The sequence below is a fragment of the Fukomys damarensis genome, unplaced genomic scaffold (assembly GCF_012274545.1).
Source record: "Fukomys damarensis isolate Sample0158 unplaced genomic scaffold, DMR_v1.0_HiC HiC_scaffold_14, whole genome shotgun sequence".
Taxonomy (NCBI): Eukaryota; Metazoa; Chordata; class Mammalia; order Rodentia; family Bathyergidae; genus Fukomys; species Fukomys damarensis.
In genome coordinates, this window is record NW_022900926.1 from 22,263,529 (window position 1) to 22,282,540 (window position 19,012).

General features: G+C 40.1%; 1 protein-coding gene across 1 annotated transcript in view; it reads left to right on the plus strand.

Moving 5' to 3' along the window:
- Map3k5 (mitogen-activated protein kinase kinase kinase 5) overlaps positions 1 to 18,230 on the plus strand; it is a 219,957-nt gene extending 201,727 nt beyond the window's left edge. The window contains exons 27-31 of the mRNA XM_010626667.2: positions 7,925 to 8,168; positions 13,550 to 13,662; positions 14,660 to 14,772; positions 16,243 to 16,319; positions 16,992 to 18,230. Of these exons, the coding sequence (XP_010624969.2) occupies positions 7,925 to 8,168; positions 13,550 to 13,662; positions 14,660 to 14,772; positions 16,243 to 16,319; positions 16,992 to 17,052 (608 nt within the window). The 3' untranslated portion in view covers positions 17,053 to 18,230. The remainder of the gene's footprint in view (positions 1 to 7,924; positions 8,169 to 13,549; positions 13,663 to 14,659; positions 14,773 to 16,242; positions 16,320 to 16,991) is intronic.
- Positions 18,231 to 19,012: the final 782 nt, after the last annotated feature.

Below are 19,012 nucleotides of genomic sequence, written 5' to 3' on the forward strand. Positions count from 1 at the left end.
TTTTTCAAAAACTTTCTTTTTAGAGCTGATTTCCTGAATGCAGCATGGTACCCTCACATAGAAAGAACCTAGCGAAAAGCTGGGAGAATCAGAGCCAAGTCTACAGTTAATTAACAGTATTGTGTGAGGTTAATTTCTTGGTTTTAAAACATACATACCATATTCATGTCAGATATATTAAGGTGAACCCTGCGGGTGGAATATAGAATTCCCTGCACTGTCTTTGCAACATTTCCATTTTAAAATTCTTCAAAAACAGAAAGTTGAAAAGCAAAAAATAGCTGTTTAGGAGGCTGAGACAGGAGGATCAGAAGTTTGAGGCCAGCTTGAGCAACTTAGTGAGACTGTCTTAAAATTTAAAAAGGACTGGGCCGGGGACTTAGCTTAGTAGGTCTGATGCCTGTTTCATAAGCACAAGGACCTGAGTTCCATCCCCAGTACCAGAAAAAAAAAATTAAAATTAAAAAGGGCTGGGGATATAGCTCAGTATTAGAGTGCTGACCTAGCATGTGCAAGGCCCTGGGTTCTATTTCTAGCACTGTAAAAAAGAAAAAACAAAAGTAGCTGGTAATCACACAGTGGGTGAAACTTTGTGACGTTGGGGAGGGCCCAGGGGCGAATGTGGAGCAGAGGTCTCCTTGTGTGAGTGGCCATGGTGGGCACTGCCATCCGTGCAGGGGGCGCAACATGCTTGCTTTTCTTTTAGAAGAAAACCAGGGCCTTTGTATGTGAGGCAAGTGCTTTAGCACTGAGCTACATCTGCAGACTACAGGGCGTGTTCTTTATGGGAAGTGTTTGCTGAGGAAAGTTGCTTGTCCTTCCACTGTGAAGTTGGTTTCTTATTTTTTTATTTATTGGCACCAGGGATTGAAATTGGGACCTTCCGCTTGTGAGGCAGGTGGTGGCACCACTGAGCTAAATCCCAGTCCCCTTGAAACTGGTTTCTTTGAGGCCCCAAGGTGTTTCTGGTTTTGACTGAAGTTGCTATCTGAAAGCATCAAAAAAGAAAAGGGGGAGGGAGGGAGAGAGGAAGGAAGATAGGAAAAGAAAAGAGAGAAATCCGAACATTTGGAGAATAACTTGGAGAGAGCATTCACTGTTTGTATTGTTGTCTGGGTAGAGGGAGTGACTATACACCATACACCAGTTCACCAATGGTGGGCATGTGAGCAAGGGGAAGAGATTCAGGCACTTGTTAGTGCCAGCTAACAGGTGTCCAGATACCCTTAAAGACTATGTTATACCAAAAGACTACATTTAAAAATGACTGCCTTCAAATGCCCCTGATAAAAATTCTTTTGAGATGATAAAAATTCTGCAATTAGCTTATCAAATTTCAAGAGACACATTAGAGAAAACAACAAACATGAAAACGGCATTGTCCATATATACAGCTCCTCTATCTGTCTGTCAAGATGACCCAGATCTTGGTTTCTAAACAATAAAATCCTTCAATAAAAGGAATGTGGTCCCTGCAGAAGTGATCTCTCCCAGGACTGGGGCCGGGAGATAAAGGGTGAGCCTGGGACATCTTGTGATGCCAAAAGTAAGTAAGTGATCAAAAGGATGGGGGTTTATTGAAAGGATCCTCGAGCCAACTAGAAGGAACTTCCAATAACCATCTAAGCTAGCACAATTTCAGAAATAAAATGAGATAAACTGAAATGAAAGAAAAAAATAGTTGGATGTGGCCCTGTGTTGGTCAGCTTGCTGTCACTATTATAATGAATACCTGGGGTAATCAACATGTAAAGAGGAAAGGTTTATTTTGGCTCGGTTTTAGAGTTGTTAGTCCATGGTTCTTGGCCCTCTGCTCTAGGGCTGTGGTGGCATGTCGTGTGGGGGACTGTGAGGCAGAGCAGAGTGACTGACCTTATGGCCAGGAAGCAAGACAGGAGAGGAAAAACAGGGTCCCATATCACCTCGGGGGACACACCCCCAAAGGCCCAGGCCTCCCAAGTTGAAGGTTCTACTGCTTCCCAGTAGTGCTGTGCTGGAAACCAAGCCTTCAAAACCCAGACCTCCGGTGGATTTAAATAGACTGAGATAAATACACTGATAAATGTACAGAAGAGAAGGCTCAGCTCTTCATTATAGTTGAATTCCACTTGAAAGAATGAGGGAAGTAGAAAATTGACATTAGGCAAACACAAAAGTCATAATTATTGCAGGCAAAGACCATCCGTATCTGCTAACGTGACTAGAGAAAAGAATGATGAGAGGCCAATATGGTGTACACCTGTAATCTCAGCATTCAGGAGGCCAATGCAGGAGGATCGAAGTTTAAGGTCAGCCTGTGCTACATAGGGCGTTCAAGGCGAGCTTGAGCTGCATAGCGAGACCATATCTCAGAAAACAGCAACAAAACGAAGCAAGAACAGGATAGTAGAATGGTTTCAAAGTATCTCCCCACAATATGTGTACTAACTGCAAACAGAAAACAGTCACTTGGTCATGTAGGGGCCTGGCGGACACCCTCTTAACCACATGATCAAGGTAACAATCACATATAACATCAGCATAGTGACCCCCTGACATGGCATCCTGGGAGGGAGCAACATGTCTCTGCATTCTTTCCAAGACATCAGGTGAACCTACAGTGAAGGGCATTGCACAGAATATATGACCAGCTCTCCTCCAAAGCACAAAGGTCATGAGTGGCAGAGAAATAGTAGTCCCCAGTTGGAAAAGACTCAGAGATACGAGTCAGATTGGAAGAGGCTAAGGAGACCCGGAATTAATTGCAGGGATGGATTCTTAATCAGAAAAGATCATCCATAGGAAAACTGGTGAAATTTAAGTAAGGCTTGTAGATTTGTTAATATTATCAATGTTAATTTCCTGGTTTTGATGATAATGCCAAAGGTACATGAGATAGATAGTAAAGGTTAGGGCAAGTTGCTGACAGAAATAAGGTAACAATCTGTACAATTTTGTGATTTTGCTAAAATTATTTCAAAATAAAAAGTAAAAAACAAAACGAAACACAAGTGTTGAATCTTACTTCCAAAAAGAGCACAAAGAACAGAGAGTTCAGTGTAAGTCCCTTAGGGCTCCTTTTCTCAGACTAGTTTCTCATTGTCAGTAAGAACCACCCTTTAGATCACTGGCACCATTAAGTATCTGTTGTTACTTCCCAAGAGCCCTTGGCTGCGGGTGACCGGATGGAGGTACACTGAGCGTAGAGATAAGGATGACCGTGCTGAGAGGGAACTGACTCGCCTTAGCAGTAGTCTTTACAGCTGTGTGGAGCTCTGGACCCTACCACCAATTGTTAGTCAGAAGCAAGCATGTGCCCCTTGTTCCCCTTAACGTAAAATCAGCAGCGCTGGATTCCACACCAAGCCTGGAACTTAATGCAGGTGTAAAATGCCGCACTCACAAGCTGTGTGATCCTGCTTGGCGTCAGTAGTACCTTGTGTTGAAACTTGGTCTAGTTCCTTCTAGGGAATGAACCTTTGGGGTTGGGGTGGGTGTGGGAGCTGGTTTGGAAACATGCCCCAGCTTCACCTGCCCGTACGCGGGCTCAGTGCCATCCACTCATGACAGGTCCCCTGAATCCCTGACCTGTGGCTCTCCCCAGAGTCCACTCTGCTTTCCATTCTCCCTGTAGCACTCTGAGCCACTACCAGAGCTTCCTTCTGTCACACACCTCTCCCCCTTACCCTGAAGCCAAAGCTGTCTCCTCTTCCAGAACCTCACTTAGTTCCTTCAGCCTGCGTGAATCTGCAGTGAATCTGTCCAGTGTAAACCACCACTGGATTTAGTCACTGCAAGTGTACTTTACTCCTTAGCACTCTTAGTTGCTGTATGTGTTAGTCAGGGTTCTTCAAGGAAATAGAACCAGTAAGATATATACACATAGAGATACTCATTATGGGATTCAAGGTTTTCCAAGGAAGGATGTATATGATATGTAGAGACTTAGGGGAATTCAGGATTCTTCAAGGAAAGAGAACCAGTAAGAGGGAGGGGGAGAGAGAGAAATGTGTAGAAGACACTTATTGTGGGAATTGACTTACGTGATTGTGGAAGCTGAGGAGCCCCATGCTTTGCTCTCTGCAGACTGGAGGACCAGGAAAGCTGATGGTATAGTTCACTCCAAGTACAAAGGCCCAGAACCTTGGGAGCTCATGGTATAACTCCCAGAACATGACTGAAAGCTTGAGAACCCATTGCACTGAATCCAGGAGCAGGACAATAGGGCAGGCCCAGATCAAGATGAGACAAGAATTGAGGCTATTCGGTGCATTAGATGGTGCCACCCACTTCAGTGACAGTGGATCTTTACCCAGGTCACTGATTCAAATGCTAACCTTTCTTGGAAATACTTTCATAGACACACCCCAAAACCATGTCTTAATCAAGTTGGCAGATAAAATTAACCATCACAATGCACATGTGAATGACATATGGAACCAAGTCTATACCCGAGACATGCAAGATAGATTTAGCTGTATTAAGTTGTACTTGCAACTTCAATTTCTGCGTGTCCTTGTTTTAGTTACTTTCTCATTGCTGGAACAAAGTATCCAACACCCACAATTTAAAGGAGGAAGGTTTGTTGTGGCTTATAGGTTGATAGAGGTTTTAGTCCACAGTCAGCTGGCTCCAAGGTAGGACTGCATGGCAGGAGAGAAATACCTCGTGGCATGGCATGGGAAGGCAGAGAGCAATCAAGGAGGAAAGGGAAAGAGGCCCTGCCAGGCCGTGCTGCAGTGACCATCTCCTCCTCCAACCAAGGTTCACCTCCCAACACCACGGTTAGCTATAAACTCATCAGGATTAATCCACTGATGAGTGTGGATCCTAATGTTCAGTCTCCTCCCAAAAGCCCCACCTAGGAATGCTTGAGGCTTTGTGAGGACATCTTGACATAAACCACAGCAATGTTCCTGGGGCTCTCCTGTGTATTTCATTTCTGCTTTTGATTAATGTCCCTTTCGGGACCAGGCCCAATCTCTTTCACTGACATTTTATCGTGTTTAATCTGATCTTCTATACTCAGTGAACCGTTGTGAAAGATCCAAATACCAGAGCATTTCATTCACTTCCAGTTTTCTACTTTCAAATTAGTTAAGATAATTTTTTGTCATAATATAAAATGATAACTTTAAAAGTGTAGTGTTTAGGGGATTTTTAAATCTAGTAATAGGTCCGGGGATGTAGTTCAGTGGCAGAGCGCCTACCTGGTAAATGCAAGGCCCTGAGTTCGATTCCTGGTACCAAAATAAATAAATAAATAAAATAATAATAATAAACATCAAAGTCATTTTTCCTCTCCAAAGGTAAGATTATATTCAAGAGGACTACAAAACAAAAATTATTGAAAAAAATTTCAGTTTAGAAACCATAAGAGAAACAATAACTTTAGGAGTTTCTTAAAGTCCTAATTTTACCTTTTAATTTTATCTAGAATTATACAATCTTGTTATTTTTAAAATGAGTTTTTTTCATTATTTTATTACATTCTAAATCCAACAGAAAAACTTTCATTCTGACAACTTTTTTAAAGAGCCTAATGTTTATCTCTGATACCATACTAAGTACTGGGTTTATAAAACCAAAACGTCTGATTTGGAGTCACTCCTGCTACACCGATATTAGGAAGTGAAAGAAATAGGATGGGGGGTGGGTAGAGCAGAAAGCAAGGTGGAAGCAAAGCTCGTTTAGACTGAAGAGGCCAAGAGTGAGGCTGTGGAGAAACTGGGGACCTGTGCGGTGCCAGTGGAGTGTAAAGTTGTGCAGTCCTGGGGAGGACAGTGCGATGGCTCCTTAAAAAGCTTAGGATGGATGGAATGACCATGTGACCCAGCAATGCTTCTTCTGCACATACACATTCAAAAGAACTAAAAACAGGATCTCACTTATGTTCACACCCATGTTCAGAGCAGCACTCTTCAAAGTGGCCAAGAGGTATAAGCAACCTGTGTCTATCAGCAGATGAATAAACAAGTGTGATAGAGCTGGGTGTGGTGGCGCACGCCTGTAATCCCAGCACTCAGGAAGCTGAGGCAGGAGGATGGCGAGACCAGCCTGGGCTACATAGTGAGTTCCAGGTCAGTCTCAACTACATAGTGAGACCCTGTCTCAAAAAACCAAAAAAAAAAAAAAAGTGATAGATAAATGCGACAGTATGGAGCCTTAGAAAGGAAGGGAATGCTGATGCATGCTACATTATGCAAAGTGAAATAAGCAGTCACAAAACGACAATGTTATATGATTCCATTTATATGTGAAACCTTCTGCAGTCAGATTCAAGGAAACAGAGAGTGATGGTTTTCAGAAGTTGGATTGGGGGAGAAAATAGGGAGTTACTGTTGGATGGATGTTAGGTTTTAGTTATGAAGATGGAAAGTCCTAGAGATAGGACTTAACACTGGTTAGGACAGTCAGTTTTATGTGATGCATTTTTAATCACAATAATTTTTTTTTTAATTTAGGAGAAAGAAGTAAAGGAATCTAGAGCTACATAAATTTGGCCCCAAAGGACACTGTGGTTCTTGTTATAAGCAAAAATGATGGGTTCTCTTCAGATTATTAAATTTGAGGTTCCTGCCCAACAGAAATATCCAGAAGGTTCTGGATGTAACCAGATGAGCACCAGAAATGTAAAGTTGTTGTCACATACTAGAAGCACTTGACTTCACAGAGGATGATGAGTTCATCCACGGGGAATAAGGAAAAACAAAAAGGCAAAGGTGGAATTTCAGCTTTTCAGGGAAGTGCAGTAGCCAAAAAGACTGAGGAAGAGAAGCAGCAGCCAAAGATCTAGGGGGGAGATAGAGTGCCCAGGTCAAGTAAGGTGAGGGCAGAGAGTTGGCGAGAGGGTTTGGATAGCAGGCCCTCCATGACCTGGCCATGGTGGCCACACTGCAGCAGTGGGCTGGAGCCTTCCATCGCTTTTCTTCTAGAGAGAGTTTGTCTGTGACCCAGTAAAAGTTTCATGCGCCAGAGCATGTGGTATCAAAGCCCAGTATTTCTGCTACGCTGGTTTCTCTTATGTGCTAAATGTCACTCCTTTTCCTGGACATGGGTGAGGACTTTGTGACCATATACTCTTTTTCTATGGGAACATAGCATCCAAATTCTGCAGGTAAACTCGTCCAGTGTGTTTAAGCTGGAGACTTAGAACTTTTGCACTTTAATTTCAATGCTTGGACAACAGGTTAGAGTAGGAAACACACTAAAAATTGACTCAACTGTCAGAGAAAGACAGTCTTAGTAATACGCAGGTGTGGTATCCTTAGCATCTGCCCTGAATTCCTTTACATTTTCAATGTTACGGGATGGGGGAACATTCTTTATAGTTAGTTCTGTCTATATGGTCTCTATATTTTAGTTTTCTAGTTTTGAGCAAATTAATAGTTGCCTGATCTTATACAACCTAAAAATGGATTTAACTTGTACAAGAGATTTTCCAGTGTTTTCAATGAGTTTTTACATCATTACCTTTCGTTATGATTTTAGCCTTTTCCCTACATATCCTGCCCACAATGTGAGCGTTTTTCTTGTTTCAGTTTGATCCTTCTGAGTTTCTGTAGCCTTTGAACTTTACAAATCCACTGGGAAAACAAATCTGAATTAATGTACAGAAGAAATCTATCTTCACTTCTTTTGGAAGAATAGTTTTCAATAAATCCTTTATTGAGAGCAAGGGAATCAATTTTTTATACACAGTTGAAACCAGTGTGCTCCACCACTGAGCTACATTCCCAGACTCTTTTATTTTTTATTTTGAGACAAGGTCTCACAAAGTTGTCAGGGTTGGCCTTGAACTTTCAATCCCCCTGCCCCAGCCTCCTGAGTGGGCGGGGACAACAGGGGTGCACCATCCACCACGCCAGCTTGATGTTCATATATTAAGACATGAAGGCAATTGGTTGTATTTTATTAACGCTATTGTTGATATTATTCCAAACAGAACTGAGGCCACATTTTAGCCTTGCATCAGAGAGTGACACTGCCGATCCAGAAGACTTGGATGTAGAGGATGAGCATGAGGAACCACCTTCCAATCAAACAGTCCGAAGACCCCAGGCCATCATTGAAGATGCTGTGGCCACCTCAGGGGTGAGCACACTCAGCTCCACTGTGTCCCATGATTCCCAGAGTGCTCACCGATCACTGAATGTGCAGCTTGGAAGGATGAAAATAGAAACTAATAGGTAATATGCTGGCTCAGGCTGGTTCTTTTATTTCTATATTTTCTATATCGCATCCACCCATACTTTAAAATTTGGATCCATAGATCATATAAAATGTGATTGCCGGCCTGGGGGTATAACTCAGCGACACAGTGCTTGCCTAGCGTGCACAAAGCCCTGGGTTCAATCTCCAGGACCCCCAAAGCAGATGAACAAACTATAATTTCTCTATTCCATTCGTTTAACTTGACTTAATGCTTTTCTTTATAAAAGCGGAGAGCTTGGTTTTAGTACCCTTTTTCCAAATGCCCCCTTCTGCCTCTACCACTTCAAGGTTTCCCCAGCTCCGTTTCTTTGCTGCTTCATTTCCAAATGCACTGAAATTTGCAGAGTAACTGGGCTGTAACCTCGGTTATGCACAGACTTGGAGCAGCATGTTCTTTCCAATAACTGAAAGAAAGAACAGAAAGCCTGTGTTCTCACAAGCCCAGGATTTGGAATATCAGCTTCTTGTGGGAGAAGAAGATTCTGTGCTTGAAGGGACAAAATTAACTTTGTACTTTAAAACCTTGAACTGATGATAGTTGACCATATTTATGATTCTATTCTATTTTTAATGTGCCATATCTGGAGTTCAATTTGTCTTTGAGAATTTAGTGGCATAGAATCCACGATTAGGTTATTAAGTGAACAGTAAAATACTTCCTGTTCTTCGCAGATGTTAACACAGTTCAAGGTCTGAATCTATGACTTACAGCTTCCTGTGCCAGCTACTGTTGACAAGTGGGAAACTGATTTTGTGGCTCTGGGTTTATAGTGAAAACCTTCTCTTTCTTTTCTTTTCTTTTCTTTTTTTTCTTTTTTTTTTTGGTGAATCAATAAAATTTATTTAAGTATTTAGAAGTCTTAGATGAAAATTCTAGTTGTTCCCTAGGGAAATAAAAAATATCTGACTTCTAATCATAAATTTAGGTTTTTAAAGTTAAGCTTAAAAGCCAAACAGTTAAAGCCCATTCTGTATTCAGGAACATAAATTTCGGTTTTATGATCAAGTAAATCCATATATACCTATCTCTGGTTTGCATAGAACTGTCTTTTTTAATAAAGGGAACTTAGCTCTCTGACATCCATATCCCAATCATCCTCTGAATCTTGTTCTTTGCCTACCATCTTTTCTACCTGGGACCAAAGAATTTGGTGTTTTCTGAGACTTTATGTAAATCTTGGTGCGTCTCACTCTTGCTCTTCTCAAGCAGTAGTCTAATTTTAACACCTGTCTGTCACGGTAGGTGCTACCTTTAGTCACTTCTCTTTAGTTTTCTCTGTTGCCTAGTACTACATGGAGGTGTTTTTTTGGATACCTGCAGTACTGTGTAGAAAAGCTCCCCACCCACAGCTTCTGGTCAGAATTATACAGACAATAAAGCTGCTTTGTTTACTAAAAAGCTGGTCTATCTGCTTCCCTGGCCCCGAAACCGTCTGTGTACACACCCTGGCTGTGTCAACAGGACGTGCCTCTCTGAAGGCAGCCTGGATGTGTACTCTGTTCCTTTCTCTCTGCCCATGTGGTTGACTTTCTGTTCATCACCTGGCACTGCCTTCTGTCCCTGTGCTTGTGCCATCAGCTGTCCCCAAGGCTGTTCTTCTCCAGCCACTTTCTTCACATCTTCACATTTCTCTTGTGAGGCTCTCTCAGCCCCAGCTGGAATCCTGCTTTTCAAGTCTGCCCACCTCTGTTGAGAAGACTGGGTTTTGCCATCTTCCTTTATTATTCTAGTACCTAACTACATTTTCCCTAACAGCCCACACACTTATGTGTTTCCTCTACATATTTACAGTTAAATCTGAAATCTACAGGATTATTGGCCACCTTTTACTTTTTTGGTAGTGTCTCCCACATCTCCTCCACCACCCTCAGAAAAGTAAGATGAAACCCAATGTTTGCTTGACACAGGGTTTGAAGAAAAGGCACTAGTTTAGTACAAGCACTGAGCCACTGAAATCAGGGCCCAGACATGTCTGTATTGCTCCTGGTAATTTTCAGTTGAATAGTACTTGAAATATAATAGCATATGTGTTGCAAAATGAATTTAGAGGAAATGTGGGTATGTTTTAAGGAAAGGTTGTAGGTCTCATGTTAAGAATATTCTGGGCATGGGGGTACACACAGGGGGATTTCAAGTTCAAGGCCAGCATAGGAAGTTTAGCAAGACCTATCTCAAAATAAAAAATAAAAATGACCAAGGACCTCTGGGTTCAATCCACAGCACCACAAATAATTAATAATAACTTAAACTGGGCTGGAGATTTAGCTCAGTGGTTTCACCACCTGCCTCGCAAGTGTAGGGGTCTGAGTGCAATCCCCAGTACCAAAATAATAATAATAATAATAATAATAATAATAATAATAATAATAATAATAATAATAACTTAAGCTGATAATTTGCACCTGTCTCACAATTGCAAGGTCCTGAGTTCAGTCCCTAGTACAGAAAAAAAGTAAAATAGAATGATCACTGATAAGGATATGATTTTCTATTAAATGGAATACTACTCAGCCATAAAGAATGAGAAACTAAAGTCATTCATAGGAAAATGGATGCATATTGAGGCCATACTCTTAAGTGAAATAAATACCTAATAGTGTGTAAATACCTAATAGTTTCTCTGGTGTGAAAAACTCAAAGTGTAAATAAGATCCAAATTCTATAATTGATAATGTGAAACAGGAAGAAAAGGGCTAACAGTGTAGGGGAGGTGCAAAGGGTAGCAGAAAGGAAATAAGGGAAAAGAAAAAATATGAGAAAAAGAAAAAATGGAAACAAAGTCTTTGTAAATAGGGGAGGGTGGAGGGAGGGCAGGGGTAAGGGGAAAAATGAGAACCAAGATCTGTCATGTTAAGGTACAGGATCCCAATGATGAATGTAACTGTACTGTATACTTTAAAAGTACCAATAAACTCAATGAAAAAAGGAATGGCAGACAGTAACAAAATAGCTTTAGAATATATATTTTATTTCTATTAATAAAAACATGGCTCACATAAAATGTTCTGAAAATTCACTTCACACAAAGGAAAGGCAGGAACATTATTAAAACCTAACCCAGAAAGAACTGATTAGTTGTTGTGATTTCCTATCCTGCAAGTCTGTATAGTTGCATAGCCACCTACCTTACCAGCCTTACTCTTCTGAGTTACAAAAAAACTGACCTCATGGTAAATCCTTGCCATGCTTTTCTAGACATGTACCCTCATTATGAAATATCTCCCTGCTAACTGAACACAACATAGAATTAAAATCGATGAGCTGGATGTATACTTAAATAATCTTAAGAGCTGGATTGGGACAAATGAGGTAGGCTATCAATACTATCAATGCTTCCAGTGTTAAGTTTGGTTTTAAAATTAAGAGGAGCTATGCAGCTTAGATATGTTAAATTCTAGAAACTGCCCCATCTTCTTTGAGAAAACAGTAAGAATGTGCCATCATTATTTCATACATGTAAAATTAGCAAGATGGACAAAAATATGCACCAAACCAAAAAGTTGCCAACTTAAAAATCCTTATAGCACTTGCTATCCATTTCTTTGACTGTCATTCCTGTTGGAGTAGAAAATCTTCTAGCCTCCTGCTTCCTGCTCTTGTTGTCAGTTCATGCTGCTTGATCCATCTAATTGCACATCCTGTTAACTCTGCAGGTGTCTTTGTTTACCTGACTTCAACCCACCTGCTCTGCCTCTCCTAGGTGTGTTTTACTCTTGTCCCATCTCTGCTACCTCCTTCGTAAGTTCCTCTTCTTTATGTGCTGTGGGAATGGGTAGAGCTTTGGTGTCAGGACAGGAACCCAAAATGAGCCCTGTAAAGACTCTTTTCCGGATCTTGAAGCTACAAGCAGGACACACAATAGTCCTTATTAAAGTTCAGGCTCTGCCTAGCATTTTACCTGTGTCGTCTCATTTAACGATCATGGTAATCCTTTCCAGGAGTTTTCCTGTTCCTTTTTACAGATGAGCAAACTGAAGCCCAGAGCCACCAGGTAATCTGTCTGAGTTTGACACAGGAAGTGCAAGGCTGAGCCAGGACACAGCCCAGACATAGCTTTCATTTGTATCTTGCTACCCTCACAGCATGTTACCTGGAGCAGAAATAAACTGTATGGAACATACTACTGAGTCAAATCTGTCAGCCAGAAAATGAAACAAAGATAGTTTGTTAAGAGCTATAGGTAAATGATCATTTATCTTCCTAATGTCATTAATAATGATAGATTTAAAAACTGGGTGTGGTAGTGCACACCTGTAGTCCCTGAGGAGAGAGAGGATTGTGAGTTCAAGGCCAACCTGGGCTACACACCAAGTTCAAGGCTGACCATAATTACATAATGAGACCATGTCTCAAAAATGAAACAAAACAAATTGTGTGTGTATGTATGTGTGTGTGTGTATAATTACTAGATATATTATATATATATATATATATGTATATGTATGTATGTATATATATATATATAAAGATTCTGAGTCCAGGTTATTCAGAGATATTTTTCTAAACAACACCATATCTCTTTTCCTAATATGGAATATTTTCCTCAGGAAGCACTGTTGGACAAGGTGAGTACATTACCAGTTGGCTCTCCCTTGTATAATGATCCTTCCATGGGCAAGAACCATGTTATGGGTATTATAGTTTCTCCTTATTGTTTTGGAGAAAGCATCAGATACTGACTAGGAATTGAATGTACCAGGAACACAGCTATCCTTTTAGCCACTTCACTAACCCTAGCCACCTCTACAGGGGATAAAATAACAGTAGTAAGAACCACGGTTTCCGCAACATTTATTGAGCTCTTGTCATATGCTAGACATTCTAAGCAACCTTACTTATTTCTCCAATTTCCATCGTTAAAGAAAAGTGATTACCTTTATGTTTTGCACTGATTATGACATATCCACATTTACCTACTTTCTATGAGGGGCCATACGTGCAAAATATCAGCCTGTTAATATCCCACAGTTATATTTTTGACATCTGTGGTCGTGAAAAGTAGGACAGTGCCTCTGAAGATTTTGACAGACCATCTGGAATGGAAGTTTTTGAATCCTTGCTCAGAAGCACAGAGTTTTCTAGATCTTCGCTCCGGGAGGGGAAAGGAAGGTGGGGTGACTTTGCTACTAGAGGTGGGAGGTGGTTTATGGTCCTGCAGCATCAGTGCTTGTTGGGCGCTTGTTACACAGGCAGCGTCTCCAGCCTCACTCCAGAGTTACTGGAGCACTGTCTTTGTTTCTGTAAAACCCAGGGGTGTCTGTGCCTGCTGTAGCTTGAGAAGCCTGTTTCTAGAGGATCACTGAGTGTTGGCTCCAACTTTATTATCCTATCAACCAATATAATTTTCTTCTGCAGATTACTGGAAGAATTGGTTCGGAAAGAGAAAGAATTACAAGCCCTTCTTCATCAAGCTATTGAAGAAAAAGACCAAGAAATTAAACACCTGAAGCTTAAGTCCCAGCCAATAGGTGAATAGCAGGAAATTTCAAAGTAGTACTTTTCAGTTAGGCTGCACAAAAAGCTGAGAAGGCCAACAGGCAGCTTTATTTCGCGGCTTAGTCAGCCTCTGCCCCTTACACCACAGTGATAAGCAGGAATGGCTTATTTAAAAACTCAATTCTGAACTGTAGTAAATTACCATTTCTTATGTGTGAAGTAAAAACAGACAATTGAGGGGCCAGGGATTTAGCTCAGTGGTTCCGCTGCTTGCCTTGCAAGCACAAGGACCTGAATTCGATCCTTGTCACAAAAAACAAGACAAAACCCCAGACAATTCATAGTTACCTATTCTGAAATTATGTATTACTGTGGTAAATAGGGCTCCCCATTTGGTTTTTATTTCTTTTTAAAGATATCAAAATGAGATTGCCAGAATAAAATAATACTGTTTTGTCATGTTGCATTTGTACCCAGTGTATTCTAGCCTTACAATTTGAAGAGGCTTAAATAGAATAGGAATGTAGTAATAAAAAATAGTCATAGGTTAGAAACCATGAAGTAATATAGTCTGTAAGAAAATGCCGGTGAAAGATAATCTTTAGAGAATCTTACTTAACCAAATTTGAAGAAAATTGAACTCGTAGTTATTTGTTTGGAGCCCTTCATATTATCATAAATAGTGATAAACATTATTGTAATTTTGCAGTTCTTTGCAGTGTTCATCTGTGTTGTATGAAAAGCACAAAGCATAATTTGGGTACATAAAGATTATTATAAAAAACTAAAAAGCTGATATGAAAGTATGAAGCAGGAGAATGGCTACATCATTGCCTCTGACTGCTTATTTACTACTGGATTAACCAGTCTCATTTTATTTATCATTTATACTGCCAATCTCAGTGTTTCCAGAACTCGTCTCTGCTAGAGTGAAATCTTTTAAGGGCCCTGTAAATGTCTGGACTGTGAGGGTCTCAGATGACCTCCAGGAGATGAAGCTAAGAGTGTCACCCCTCGATTCGGTTCTAGATATCCCTGGGTTGCCAGTGCATCACCTGAATTCTCCAGGCACAACCGCCAAAGATTCTGAACTCACAGACTGGCTGAGAGAAAATGGAGCTGATGAAGACACTATAAGTCGGGTAAAGAAAACTATCTGTGGGACCCAGGTTCCTTCGGTTCTTTTCAGAATGCTCTCTGCCTGCTGCATGCCAGGGAACCTTCTAGGAACAGGGAATGCACTGGGGAGCAAATCAGAACTGGCCCTGCCCTCCTGTTTGCAGACCAGGGCAGCAAACAATAATTGGATATTCCACCGATAAACTATGTAATTATACGCTGGTAAATTCCATGAAGGAAAGGTTTCAGGTGTTAGGAGAGAGGGGAGCGGTTGGGAAAGTCCTCTTGGAAAATGATGGATGAATCAAAAGGATATGTAGGAATAAACGAGGCCATCTGAATGTATGTGGAATCAGAGAAGGAGATGATTTCGAGGTGGGGTTGCAGGGTGTGCACTGATAAGTAGGTGGACAAAAGCATTTTCTTCCATTGCTTCTAAGGGTTTTAATTTTTTGAATTAAGAGTAAAAGTGAAAAAAACCAAGACAGAACCAAAAGAAAAAAAGCTATTCTATTGCCAATTCTTTCGTTTGCTGAAGGGCAGCAGCTACTTATTGTGATGTAGTAAAATAGATCTAGCTGGTAAATGTATGTAAAAGATGTTTTCTGAGCAAGCCATATTATGTCTGTAATAACCTAATTCCTCTCTGATCATTACAGACTTTTATATTTAGCATGTATAGCATTTAGGTTTTAAGATTTTGTGTATATATAAAAGGTGATATTATTTTTTTATTTGACAGGAAGAACCCCCTAATATTATTTCAGTTTTATATTTAAATTTTTTAATAACCAAAGATACCTCTCCCTTCACTTGATAATCTGTTGGACCACTATATATAATGTAATTCTCCTCAGAAGCTTGCATTTAACAAATTGCTGCTAACTAAATTGAAACAACTCCCTTACACATGGAAAATAATGCACCCAAGCAAGTCCTCCAAAATATTTATCCCCCTAACTTGGACTCAAGTCACAATTAAGGAGCAGTGATTAGTGATCCACTAAGTAGGTGCTCTTTTACTGGATTTCAAGTTAAAAGCTTTGGTTTAAACTCAGGACTGATTTTGCAGTGAATTACAAGAGAGTGTCCTGGATGAGCTGTGAAAAAGTAAGTCCAGAGACTAAATATAAACAGTAACTTTCCAGGAACATTTTATCCACTTGAGAAAAAAAAGCTATGTAGCACCAAACCTCTTAATGCAAACATTTGCTTAGAAACAGCAGGTGTAGTTTCAAGTGAAACTTATCCATTCATTAGAAGCCCATTCAGATAGTGTGTCATTTATAATCTTTATAAGCCATTGGGATGCACTTCCTTGTCATTATTTTGTAGTGAGGAGGTCTTTCCCCTAATAATTCCAAAGATTAGGTTTTCAGTGGATTTCTTTGAGATTCATTTTAAGTGATGGCTGATGTTTGTGCATTGCAGATGGAGTTTATTAAAGAGAAACAAAAGATCTCACCTCTGTGCATATTTTACTTTCTCTACAGTTTTTGGCTGAGGATTATACACTCATGGATGTTCTTTACTCTGTTACACGTGATGATTTAAAATGCCTGAGAATAAGGTACCACTTTTCTTTCAGTGTGGTTGGCACATTGGAAAGAGCACCGGGCTGAAATAAAGAAGTCCAGGTTCCTGGCTGGCTGGGTATTAGTACTGCACTCCCAGGCAGAGCTCTGGTTTGCAGCCACTCTGTGTAAATTTAACTGGGCCAGGCTACTTTTGGATGCTCTTCTAAGTAGTATTTGTATGTGAGTGAGAATCAACTAGAATTTTCTTGAATAACATGCAGACTAAGATCATGTAGATGTTGTAAGGCTGCTATAAACACTGTAATTTAGTTCATTTTTTGTCTCATCCATTTTAGAAATAATTAGGATAAGGAGCTGATTTTTCATTGTAAACCTGGTATAATCTGATACCATTTCTTACCACAGTTTTCTTTACCAAGTGAGGCATGTCTGTAATTATTGCATCTCCATCTATAAAGATGCATTTCAAAAATGCTGAAAAATCTAAAATGGTGTTTGGGGACCTGACAGTTTGTGGGAGTGGACAGGAAAGGAATAAAGGGATGGTGACAACACAGGCACAAAACGTTACACAAGAACGGATAAGACTGTGGGATCTTCATGTTCTGACCCAAGCAACTGAAAGCTAGGAAGTCCCTTTTCTATTTCAAGGGCAATGTTTCAAGTACAACACTCTCTTCATTGTGCTCTCTTGTCTTTGGCAGGGGCGGGATGCTGTGTGCACTGTGGAAGGCCATCAATGACTTTCGAGACAAACGCACTTGACTGTCATGCAACTTAATCTTCGATGGAGATTCTGAAAATTAATACAGAACGGATCTTCAGAGGGGAAGAAGAACAGTATGGAGAGAAGAAAGAAGCTGCACTTTCAATCCAGTACTTGTTTACTCTTGTTTTAAAAACAAATAGACAAAACACACTGAAGTTTCCTGACCGCTTCTATTTCTACAGTTCTTAAGGACTCTTCATAAGGACCCTCAAAATAATCCTCATTAGAATTCTAATGTTGAGCATTATTTTAGTCCAGACATTTTTATGGAGATATTTTTAACTCAGCAGCTATTACACTTCAGCCAAATGTTTATTTCACACGGAACGGATGTAACATTTCATGTGATTGTGCACCACTGGAACAAAGCCAAGATGTGACCACATGTTTTTAGGATTATGTGCGTTTGTGATATGCCCTAAGAATCTGAGTAGAAATGCATAATTTCAATTATTGTATAAAGTTTGTTTTTTAAGTGTGCAGAATCCAAGGGCAGTGGTTCTATCTGTATTAATTGTAATATTGTCTATTTGGTAACTTAAGTCTGGCCTATCATGTGTTTGTTTGAGTTGTCTGTGTACTACTGAACTGCACCAGTTGCACATGCCTGGATGATAGTAACGTTAGCTTGTTCTAAAGCTATCCATTGTGTCATATTTACTCTAAAAAGTAAAGAGATTCCCAACATATTTTTTGAGAAATTCTAAAGTATTCTTATTTTGTGCCAACCGCCTAGATAAACAACTGTGTTGAATCTCTGGTTGTTTCTTCAACTATAGCATTGAGTAGAGTACATCTTCTACTCGAAGAACAACTGAGGGCTAGAGATTTAGCTCAGTGGTTCCACCGCCTGCCTCATGAGCACAAGGACCCAAGTTCGATACCTGGTACAAAAAAAAAAAAAAAAAAGGCAAAGAACAATTGATATCCAAAGTGTTCCCCCAGTAGAGGAAGGATGAAGAAAAAAGAATAAAGGAAAATCTGTACTTTTCTCAAGGCCCCAAGTCATCTTGAATGACCATTATATAAAGCGGTCTGTAAACAATACCCTAATGGACAACATTGCACTTTCTTTTTCTTTCAATGTAGCTCTCATATTTGGGGGAAATATTTTTATTTTGAGCTGAATATTGTATGTATTTTAGAAGCCCACCCATGTTAATGGTATAAAATCCAAAGCTCCTGGATGGATGAATAAAATACATTTCTTACATACACAGAATTTGTTTTATTACACAGAATAGAAATAACCTAGAACTATTTGTGTATCATGACTTGTCCCAGATATGAATAGTCTTTGCCAAAACCTGGGGCCATCTGTATTACTATGTGAAAATCAAGTACAACCTATTTTATATTGCATTACACTATGCAAAACATTCTCCCAAATATTTTCTCATTTGACATCTGCAACAGTATAGCTGTATCTTTCCTCGCATCCTAACTTGACAGGTAGTTTCCTATGTGGAAAGCAAGTAAGCAATGTTATATCACTTTATTTCTACTGAAACACAGGATTCTCTCTTTATCAAATGTTTGATTAAGTGTTTAAGTGCTGCTTTTTACACAGAAGATCAAGAGTCTTTCATTAGGATCTTTGTCCTGCCCTGTCTGGGAGTAGATGTCCCTCTGTGCCTACGCGATTCATAATATATTCCCAGACCAACATTAGCGTTTTGTTAACATTTTGTGTCTCAGGCACAGAAGAAGATAGTTCCATTATAGATCAATGCTCATGACAGGTTGCAATGGGAAGGCCTTTAGCATCCATCTAGACCAGGAATTCTCAACCAGCTTCATGTTAAATGACCTGGATGCTTCTTAATACTATTGGTGCCATCGGGCTGGTACAGTTCGTGGGAGAGCGCCTGCCTTCCATGTGTCATGCCCCTGGTTCAATCCCCAGCCCCAGCTATCACCACAAAAAAGTACTCTACCATTTATGAAAAACTGTTC